Consider the following 12,188-nt stretch of genomic DNA (forward strand, 5'->3'; position numbering starts at 1 on the left):
TAATGATGGGTAAATACAAAAAGGAAGGAAACAAACCACGATAAGAGGGGTGGAATAGGGGCTGGATACTTGTGGGAAAATAAACAGCCAGAGTCAAGAACAAAAACGTCCCACAATTCTGCCTCCTGGAATGTGTTATCCTAGACTGGCAGTTACATAATAATTAGCATTGTGGTAGCTAACCCAATTACAGGCCAATCAAGTTGTATTTGTGGAAGTGTGAGAACATGGGAAGTTCCTAGTAAGATATTGAATCCTTGTGAATGAAAGTGCTACAAAATATGTTACAAGTCATAATAAATAGAAGAAGGTAGCAAGCTCTTCACAAGAATAAAATATCACAGATATCTTAAGGACTAGACACTTGACAGTAACAGTATCCCTGCCTCGGCAACAACAGTGTGCAATTTCATAATAGGCTTTCATTCTGAGAGTTTACTTCCCAGATGTAAACAAAACTTTGTTCTGCATTTGATATGAATAAAATCTATTATTTTATATTTATTACTTGTGTTATTAATAATTATTTCCCACATACAGTCATTCTTCTCCCCCAAATGATTTAATATCAAGTTATTTCACGTAATTTATTCCCAAGTTACTAAAAGTTGGTAAATTTGTAATCTAGCTATATACCCTAGTGATGCTACTTAACTTTTCAAGCACATTTGCTATAAGAGTATAGGCTTCTCCCAAGCATATCACTCTTTGGTTACATTTCACATTTCATTTTCAGGAACCTCCCTCCAAATCATGTTGCAATACAGATCCGATCACAATTTAGATTTCAAACGTTCTCTTCCTATACAAGCATGGGGGTTTGGAGGTGGAAGGATGCGAGGCAGGCGAAGAAGAAAAATGGACATCCCCTATGCATAGGAAAGTGACAAAGCATACCCCTAATTAATTTGACAGCTAAATGATGTCTGGACTTTCCATTCACCAGGAATGCATCCAAGAAAAAAAAAAGTGATCTATCATAAATTACTTGGGGCTTCCTGTTGTTGCCTAACTTGTAAGCATGTATAGAAGGTCAGACTGGAATTCTGAACACAGGAAAGTGTGAGAGGGAGTCGACAGACTGGCCAAGAAACGGCTAATGAGTGCCAAAAAACAAAACAAATATCCAGAAATATTTTGCCAAGCTGAAAACTAAATACTTCTTCTTTTCTGACAAATGGCGAAATAGAAAGTAATCTAGTCGCATCATGGTACAGGCCCAGAGTACACATGCATCAACCTTTTCAACAAACTTTCATTAATTCCATTTCACTTGTGGCATACTTATCATTGAGTATATCATTAAACTTGCAAAATTCTTTTTCTTTCATTTTTAACAAAATATTTTGAAAAGGTACTATTTTTCAAAGTCATAACCATATAAAAAGTATGTTCAACTTTAAGACACATGCACATGTAGCTCTGCAGTGTGAGAGCAATAATTTCATGTATAATAAACCAAAGCTAAACAAAACTCATAATATGAAGAATGTATTATGCGAAGTGACTACATTGTAGAGTAACAATTTCTGAACTATAACTATACCACCATAGAGAATAATATCTGTAACTTCTATGGAATTCAATCAATGTTGATATATTTGGCATCACAGTTTGGAATGAACTATCCATGTACTTTTGATTGAAAAACTATTTCAAGGCACACCCACTGCCCTGTGTTGCACCATGGTTACATCATGGACCTACTATGCACTCACATGATACAATAACAATATAAAAACAACAACAATAACAATGATAACATCAATAACAAATATGAACAAAGAAACCACAAACTAACAAAAAACAAATATATCAACAACACCCCCCCCCCCCCTTCCCCCACAGTAAATATAGACATTTAAATTGTTAACTAGAGCTCTTTCAAGATTTGTTGGTATAAATTCAGAGATTTTACCATTTCATTTAACAATTTTTAAGAATAGCTCCCAGCTCCTGTGTATTTTCATTCATGCCCCCCCCCTCCCCCTTCCCTCCCCCTTCCCTCCCCCCTCCCCCCCCCCCCCCCCCCCCCCCACTGCATCCCTGTCCCTCTAATCAGATCTTTCCATCAAAATTATAAGCCTGACAAGGAGAACAAGATGGGATGGGAAATCCACATTTGCTTATGGGTATCTTTGTGAATACTTGAGATTACATATGGCTGTCAATCAGTAAGGGCTAATTACAAGGCACTGTGCCAAACACTATCAATTAAATCCCCAAAATATTCACTTTCTCCCCCTCTCTCTCTCTCTCTCTCTCTCTCTAACTCTTGTACTATCTCTAGTAGAGTGAAACAGCAGATATATGGCTGGAGGGAGGCAATACAAAGAAACAGAGACAATCGAGAGAGAGAGAGAGAGAGAGAGAGAGAGAGAGAGAGAAAGAGAGAAAGGGGGGGGGGGGGGGGGGGGGGGGAGGGAGAAAGAAATCGAAGTGGTAAATTTTATCTAAAATTTAAGTGATTCAAGTAGTATTGCATGTATTGTTTGTAAGACCTGAACAACAATAGATCTATGCTCTTCTTCTAAAAACTACAAGGATATACATGTATGTAGCATGGCCATTATTTTGTACCATGCATTATATCTGACCAGAACTTCTCATCATATTCATTGAAGGTAGTGTACTTAAAAAAATGACCCAAACTATTCTTTCTTATTCTTAAATTATATTAAATTGTATATAGTTATATCATAAAACGAATACTATGAAACCAAGAACTTCATTTTTTTAAGTACACTACCTTCAATGAATATGATGAGAAGTTCTGGTCAGATATAATGCATGGTACAAAATAATGGCCATGCTACATACATGTATATCCTTGTAGTTTTTAGAAGAAGAGCATAGATCTACTGTTGTTCAGGTCTTACAAACAATACATGCAATACTACTTGAATCACTTAAATTTTAGATAAAAGTTTCTGCCAATTGCAAAAAATGTGTTCTTGTGAGTTGCGACTCTATTCCTTTGTGTGCATAGTATAGGACAGAGGCAAATGTGGATCAACCATGAAAAGTCACTACATCTTCTAGACTAGGAAGTGAGAATGTAGATACAAGTTTTAAAATACCATAAGCACATGGACATGTATTAACAAAATGCTTTTAAAGTAGATATATGGCGGACACCGGAAAAGCTGCGTACTCTCTTATTAAACAATAATACCTGTAATTACATTACAATTTTACAATTGGCAACTCAATATTGTCCTTACTCCATTGCCAATATAAACAAATCTAGACAAGGTTCACAAAATTATAGGCCAAATGTAACTATCAAATTGTGGGATTAATTTGCTATTTTTGAACATAGTTAATAAATGGAGGGTCACTCCGTCCTGTGCCAAATTAAGTTATCTTTTAATTTGCAAATATGAAAATAGTAACGATTAATGAACATCTTTGAAATAGTTAAATTGTTTTTTACTTTTTTACTTTTACTGCTGTCATTTTTCAGGAAAATTATAAACTGTAATACAGGAAAAATTATTGCTAATTTTCAATACAAATATTAAGAAAGAATGCTTTTCATACAGTGGTGTTTTCTATTTGAATTTATTTATCTATTTTTCTTCATGATCTTTTTCCAAAGGTACAAACTAATTACAACATAAATCATGATGATAAGCAAATTTTATGATTAATACATAATCGACATTAAACACCTTCATTGTAATACTAACATAAACCAATCATGAAGAAGGATCGCCACATAAGCTAAGCTTGAAGGAATGGTAATTCTTTATAAAACTTCATAATTCGTACATGCAAAAAAGATGTCGGGAATGGGAGTGAAAAGGATGTACCGGTATGAGAAGATGACAGGATGTTAATAGGGGATAACCATATGTAAACAAATATCTGCAATGTTACTCATAGACACAATAATTAGTTTTATTATAGAAATATTAAAGAAATTACATTATCCCCAAGTTAAATGTCATTCTTGCTTTCAGTCGACTATTTGATTAATTTTTCTGCAAGAATTTGTCCCCAATAATAGTAGGGCCTACAATTTAAAACCAGACGATTGGTATACGGTACATGGTGCATTAAAAAAAAATCTCAAGAAATCAGAACGGTCAGAACTGTAATGAAAGCTGTGGCTCATATCTCCTGTTCTCCATGTTCCTCTTCTTTACATGTAATCCAGGCAGCAGCACGCTGTTCTCGAAGCAAGCCTCGCAATTAATTGCTCTGTGAAAACAGGGCCATCGGGCCGCTGATGACTCAGGCGGAGTGGAATGAGTGCATCTACATGACACCAGATACATGTGCTGCATGATATCATATCTAGAAGATATATTATCTCTCCCTTTCTCCATCTATCCCTACTCCCTAGACCTCTTATCTCACACTTGCTCTACACTATACACTATGCAGTATACATACTGTATGTTTTTGTATTCTCTACAGTCATGGACCAAATCTCTCCCATTTTCTGCCTGTCCTTGCCCGTCATTCTCTTTAAACCACTGCCCATGTTTTGCCTACCATACATGTATGTACATTTAATTGTACAATCATAAAGCTCACCTCGCTACAATTACAATCTATCCCTCTTTCCTTCTCTATTTCATTTCCACTTTTCATTCAATTCCAGACACTTTCTGTGGCATCCTTGAAGAGGATTGCTCTTCAAATGCCCCATTGTGCATATTTGACATATAACAACAAATAGCTGAAAAGTTTGGATCACAAATATACCCATTTCTGTGAGCAGGGTACTCTAACATACAGATTGAATTAAATTCTTTTCATTTTGATCATTACAAACCGAAGCCGTCACAGTAGGAATATATACAAATCAATGCTTAAATTACTTATGTAATCAACTTTACTCATTCCAGATATTTCCTTTCACACTGTAAAAGCATGATCAATACTCAACTTAATAATCTTTAATAAATGTAGTTGGTCAACTTCAATCTGAAAGTAGTTCCTGTCTCTTCTTCTAGGCAGAAGGAAGTATGGAACTACATGTATACACACATATTTGGCATGTAAGTTTGGTCTAGACTGTTTATATTTCATCATCATACTTTAAATATGAGGGTGGTCTAAATAGGAGCAAACCTTTTCATGGAGACGTTTATACCCCCAATATCAGGGCTCGACACTAAAAGGCGTCTGGTACAGACAGGCCCCTAAGATCTACATCATATGGGTCTTGAGCCCTGAAATTTCTTAATTTTTACAGATGGCTCAAGACATTAAAAAATTGAATTCAATAAAGTTAATGTGGAGTGGCTGAGCCCTGCCCATTACTGGTATCCTTCATCATTGACTTATAACAATTAAGAAAGCTCACTAATAAGTTTTCCTTTTTCAATACCACAACTTAATTGACATTCTCTTTAAAACACACTGGCTGCTAACATAATTGTGACAAAGTGAGGTTCACGCTTGCATCATACAATGTTCCACCTAAGAAAGATACATGTATATCACGGTGGAAGACCAGGTGCTAATTATCTAACTGGTGACTGGTCGGTAAGTTACCCAAACACTGTCCAGCTAAATGTATCCCACTGAAATATTTGAGCCTGATGGAAAATTAATGCCTGAGTTTACAATCCAAGAGGACTGGAGAGGGCAATATGAAATCCTTCTGGAATACCAGAGGATATTATTCTACGCCTACCCTACTACAGATACATGGGTGCGTTCGGTTCCTATAAATACTACTATATACATGTACCTCACTCTGCAACTACAAGGCTATAGGGAGGTTTAATTATTTCAAACAAGAAAATCTTAAAATGTAAAACTAATTTATGCCTTCTTTCTAACTTCATAAAGATTGTCTCCCTTCCTCATGCATCCAATGGTTGATTAATTTATTGATCATATTAGTCTTTCATAGAAGATCTTTTAACTTTTCTGCTCATAGCTTTCTTTGATTTTCCGTGCCCAAGCTGCTTCTCTTTATCTTTGTCATGATTCGACCTACAGTGTGTACTCTTTGCCTATTTTCCTCTTTCCTCTTGCTAAATCCTTCTTCTTCCTTATTCTACCTTCCTCTACTTCCACACCCCTATTTTATTATCCCTTTTCCTTTCCCTCATTTCTTTCTACATCCCTTTTGCTTCCTTCCTCATCCAATTAAAATGTGCCTTGATACTTGATAGTGCGCAGACTTTTAGACTGCAATATATCTACATTCCCTTTTCAAACAGTATGTAATTATGTATTCCTCTTTAAACAATCTATATGTGTATTCAAACATTCCCATGGGACACAACAAATAGATAAACTCAAACAAGACGATATTCTTTCATGCAATACATGATCTTTAGAACAAAGCAACTGGAAAAACTCCAGAAACAAAACAGAAGCAGATGCTTGACAACTCCCATAATTCTCCTCTGTCTTGCATCAAAACCTCTCACAGGAGAGAGAGTCTCCAGTAGACCGTAGAGCTGGAACATAACACCATGGACAGACAGACTGCAGTTCAGCAAACCCATGGACCTACCCAAGCATTGGGATGAAGCTTACTACACAAGGAGAAAAACCTTCATGTTTATCCATGGAAATTTCAAAACAAAGTCATTATCTCTAATGGTCTTCTCCTTGGAGAGTGTTTAAATTGTTCCCACTTGAGATTCTACAGGAAAAACTCTTCAATCTGGCATCAACTTTTTGACAGAAACAAGAAACCAATTATTTTATTTTTATTCACATCCACATTATCCTTAATGTTTCATTAAAGGTATTACAAAGTTTTGGGAAATTTTGAAAATTGGGTGGGTAGTGAATCTTTGCAATTTTGATATATTTGGATGCCCCTGTGGATGTATTATAAGCACTAAAAAAATTATCCCCTAAAACACTTCTGTTTTCGAGAAAAATTTAATATAAAAATTTACTGGTGCTCCCGGTAAATTTTGATAAATTTCAAATAGCGCCTATGGCCGTACAATGATAGCTGCGACCATGAAAATCTCAGAATATGTAGTTGTGATATATGATTTCCAAACAGGAATAGCTAATCGGTCGATTTTAGTCAAGAAACATTGTTTCATAGCTAAATTAATATCTTGACCTTGAGAGGGAGCTATACAACATCAAGAGTTTATTATTTATAATTTCATAACATTATGACTCGATTTCAACCGTGACAACGATCAATGAATATTGTAGGAATGCATATATGCTTTCAATATGTTAATTTGAACCAAATTCATGACCCCATACCAAAACTTTGTAATACCTTTAAGGTAACTTTTTCTCCAGACAATGTAGCCAGGCTCTAGAAAGAAGGGGTGGTCAAAAGTAAACTTTGAGTTCTTTATCCCCCCCCCCCAAAAAAAAAACTTCTTTTTTCTGTCTCACTCTTTTTGACAGTCATATTTCATACACTATTCTTTTGTTTTCTTCTCTCTCTTCCATCTTCAAGTTCATGATGATCCCCATTTCGCTTCCCTTCCTCCTCTTCTCCTCTTTATTTCCCAATCCCTCTACTTGTTTACCCCTTCTCTCTTTTCACCCCCCCCCCCTCTTTCCCTTCATCTTTTTTCCTTTTCTTTGCTCTCTCTTTTCTTTCAATATTGTCAGTATGCACAACCTGTACACCATCACAAATCACTCCCTCTCTCCCCTACTTCCCTCCTTAAACACATACTCCCTCACTCCCCCTCCCTCCCTCCCTCATACCCCTCCCTCCAGAGCTCTTTCCCTCATACCCCCTCCCTCCCTCTTTCACTCCTCCCCTCCTCTTTCCTTTCCCATTCCTTCATTCCCCACCCTGCACCACCCCTTTTTTTCCCTCAATTTCCATTTTGTCAGCCCTACTAAGGAGTAAGGCTCCTAATCATTTGGTATGATGACCTCTACATCAACACATATTACTCCCTCACCCCCCCCCCCCCTCTTCCATCCCCTTCCTTCCCTCACCTGTTACCCTTCCCTCTTTCTATTCCACCTTGTCAGTCTGTAGTACTCTGTGCAACCTGTACATCAACACACAATGATAGCCTAGCAGATTCCACTTGTGTATCAACAAGACACTACACTCTGAGAGCAACCGGAAATTTCTTAGGAGATAAATTTCCTCTGGGGTTTCCTCTCCAGCTATTGCATTGTTCCGTCATACCTCAGACATCCACTTGTCTAGGTATTAACCAAGTCATGACTTAATCTTGCCTAAGCATTTATCTAAGCTACCCCCCCCCCCCTCAAAAAAAGTTTTAAAAAAATAATATATATATACACATGGTCATGGTAGTATTAGTACTAGGTTGCCCTTATTTAAATGAAATCACGTATGTCTTAATCCTTAGTCCTTCATGTCTGGTAATTTTTCTTAGAATGCCCCCCCCCCCAATTATACCCCAGATATGAAAACAAACCTTGTCTCAGCATTTCCTCCTACAAAAATAAAACATCCATCAACCTCAATTTGCTCTCGTTACAAACCAAGTCATGATTTAATCTCTTATGGACGCATTTTCTTAGAGCCCCCCCCCCCCCCCCAAAAAAAAACTTTCTTTACCAGTGCACTCATGCATCAATTTTATTTCCTGTAATGTTTTTTTCAGGGTGGCAGCATAGATCAGAATCATTTTCAAGATTACATAGCATAGGAAACAGTTGATCCTATAAGTACTTTGAGGGAAGCAACTTTCCAATATTCATTAAGCCCCCCCCCCCCCCATCCAAATTGTTGTGGCTACCTTCCCTTCAGTAGAGAAGGTGGATGGAATTGGAAACTCACAAATATCTTCTTCTTTTTAAATCTCTGTGCATATATATTCATAAACAGACCTATACTCTAATGGCTACATGACTTAACATATATATTTCTTCTTCTCTTTCTTTTCTCCTTGTCTGATACCTGTATGTGATCATCTGTCTATTCCTGCTCCACATGACTGTTCAAAGAAATCATTCACACCTTTTACTTTAGCTCTTATCATACAATCTGGGATTTTCCCTAACATAATGAACTCATTGAACTGTACTTCATTTGTGCTACTTGATACGTTTTTTGTGTTGCTTAATTCATATTTTGCCTTTAAATTCTTTTTATTATAATCTGTTTAGTCTAGTAATATTTGTTTATGTTAGCTTGATTTATTCCTACTTGACAATTTTAACTGAATATTTGCAACTCTATCATCTTCTTGAACCGGTATCTGTAATCTGTATCTATCTATACAAATATTTACCAATCTATCAAGACAATATCAGATCTACTACCCAGAACTACTAACCAGCTACCGAGACAGGTGCTCATATCTCCAGCACAGGGGTCAATTGCCTACTGCTGTTCCTAGCCTTCGAGAATCTAGGTCAGTCTCCATTCCCACTGATTCATAACAAAACATCTCTGCATGTCTGAGCATGGTGTACATACACTTGTACAGTCCTACATATACAATGTAGACTGCAATATCTAGCAGTACATGTACATATATTCACTTCGGGTAACCAGAACAACTTTTACAGAAAATTAGCGCAAGAAATGAGAGATTAGTGCACTGATTCATCATTGCTGCTACCTAGTACCTACCTACATGCTGGACCAGGGCAAAATGTGAAACACACATTTGGTCCATGATTTTTTTGTTTTCTTCAGTGACAAAGCAGTTTGAACTAGTTTAAAAATGCAATGTCGAGGCCTAAAATGGTCTATATCTTAGAAAAATACTGAACTTACCAAACTGCTAAATCCCAATCTAGACTGTTTAACAAAATGTATAGGATAGTGGTACACAAACATAATAGGTAGCTATTTGGTTTTTGAACAGCTACACACAAGTAGATGTTAAAAATCAATTAAAGTGAGGGCTGTGAGGCACATCTGGAAGATGAATGCAAGAGCTTGATAGCCCCCCCCCCCCCCCCCCCCAAAAAAAGGTAAAATATAAGAAACTGTGTAATAATGGGAAAGTGTACAGGGGTGGACAAAAGCTTCCCTACTAAATTCTAAGGTTAGTGGAAGCTTGAACTACATGTTTTATATAATTTATAAACATATACCAGTATAAATATATACTGTATATACTTGTACACAATTTCCCCAAATGGGAGAACAGCAATGGGGAACTTTGATTTCAGCCTTCATTTCGCATTATATATATATATATATATATATTTCTGGCACCAGCCTGCATGGCTTTACAATATATTTTGCTAGTCTCAATGAGGAATTATAGACACAAGAACCAGAAGAATATATCTCACCTCTGGGCAATCCTTGATGTAGTGACCCTTGTTGAAGCACAGATGACACAGATACGTTGGGGGCGGTCTCTTCCCTGGTTTCCTATCATTGACGGAGATGAGGGAAAGATCATTGAACTGGTCAGCTAAATCTCCTACGCTGCCATATGGTGATGTGATGAGTTTGGTTTGCTGAAAGAAATAAATCGATTAATGTTGATTAATTAATTAGCTGATTAACAGACTGATTCTATCAATCAATAGTAACAACAGGTTTACTGATCATGCATTTCAGAAATATGAGAAAAATAAAAGAGAACTTTAAAATAAAATTATCATAAGCTGGTAAATGGGACAAGAAAATAGCAAAACTGGATTGTCAAGTCTGGCCCCTCTACATCGATTACTGTGGAGATGCTCAACATGCAAATATGAGAAACATACTGATTTTGCAATATCTATTCCATAAAAAGTTGTTTGTAATATTATTGTCTTACTTGGCAAATCACTGATCTACATGTACCTGAAGAGTCAACACTTTTTTAACACCAACTTGCCAAAGATTTTATTGTTAAGTATACTATTTTCCTTATATTTGTAATTTAGCATTACCTCTATAAAAAAAAGAGTTAAAGACGCAGTCATCCTCTGTTCCGCATCACCAATTCTTCGGATGTTGCCTTGACATATAAAGTTATTATTATTATTTATTTATTTATTTTTTTTTTGGGGGGGGGGGGGCACAAGTGAGCTATAACTAAAAGAGTCCTAATCTGTTGATGCACATGTCATTTACATGTACATGTATGCAAGGCTTTTTTTAAGGAAAGCATGACCAATTGACAACTTATTTCCTTTTTTAAGACTTTAGTTACTCATTACATACATGTACAACTTTTCTTTCAGGATTGATTTCATTTTAAAACTTTACCGTATGTGAAATAAAATCTGAAAGAGAGTCTCACAAGATTTGCCTACGCACTTAAAGCAGTGTTGCAAACAATATATTGATAATTTGGCCGATGGAAATTTGAAATACATTAAGGAACAATGTTGCCCATAAAGTTAGAATATTTTGTTCTTACATCTTTTCATGAAATGATTCTGAGTCTGACAAAACTTCAAAGATTAAGTTAATTATCTTCATAGACCATTATTGATTAATCTAAACTTTCTAAAGAGTCATATAATTTGAGCAATAAACTTTTAATTAGATATAACCTGTACAGCGTATTTATCATATTCTCCCAATCACTCATGAAAAGAGGTAAACAAAACATTATTCTCATTTTAAAGATAAACTCCAATACTGGTAAAAAAATAATAATTCTCACAGAATCAAACGAAACTTACACTGAATGTTCAAGATTACAAATAAATGACATGTGCCAAACAATTTTGGAAGAAAATGTGTACTGGCTGAGTAATGAGCATAGAAAGACAAGGAAATCAAGATAGTACTAGCCCCGACACCATGCGTGTTGTCCCATATATAGCTTTCTATGTGAGTGCTTGTTACTTTACCAAGACTCGGTCAAATTTATTATGATTTTGATGACTCCAGAACCTTGCAGTGCACACCAATACTTACATGCTACATGTACATGATCAACTGTTTCTGATCCTTTCCACACCTTTTCTTTCACAATGCAATCGCATTACCAGTACTAAAGTTTATCTTTAAGGGCAAAAGTGTATGATCAATTTATCATACCAAGTATAGCCCTATCAACACAAAATAATTAAATTCAATTAGATTTTACTTCTGTTTCCAACAAACCATTACAAATCAATAATAATCTTTTACATAAAATTAAGGAATACATATTGGAAACAGAGAGGTCCACTAGAAAGCAATGCTTGCACATATAATAAAAGGAAACAATCATCATCCTAGATAAATCTCATATAATGATATATGTTCAAGTGCTAAATAAACAATGCAATATATCAAGTACAGTCTGTGTACATACTTCACAGCATCATAAAACTATTATCATTTCTATGCA

General features: G+C 35.9%; 1 protein-coding gene across 3 annotated transcripts in view; it reads right to left on the reverse strand.

Moving 5' to 3' along the window:
- Window positions 1-12,188, reverse strand: part of LOC578332 — a 55,122-nt gene that overhangs the window by 22,622 nt on the left and 20,312 nt on the right. For all 3 annotated transcript variants that reach the window (XM_030979058.1, XM_030979057.1, XM_030979059.1), the window contains exon 3: window positions 10,201-10,371. In XM_030979058.1, the coding sequence (XP_030834918.1) occupies window positions 10,201-10,371 (171 nt within the window). The remainder of the gene's footprint in view (window positions 1-10,200; window positions 10,372-12,188) is intronic.

The sequence above is a fragment of the Strongylocentrotus purpuratus genome, unplaced genomic scaffold (genome assembly GCF_000002235.5).
Source record: "Strongylocentrotus purpuratus isolate Spur 01 unplaced genomic scaffold, Spur_5.0 spur5_scaffold_10, whole genome shotgun sequence".
NCBI classification, from domain to species: Eukaryota; Metazoa; Echinodermata; class Echinoidea; order Camarodonta; family Strongylocentrotidae; genus Strongylocentrotus; species Strongylocentrotus purpuratus.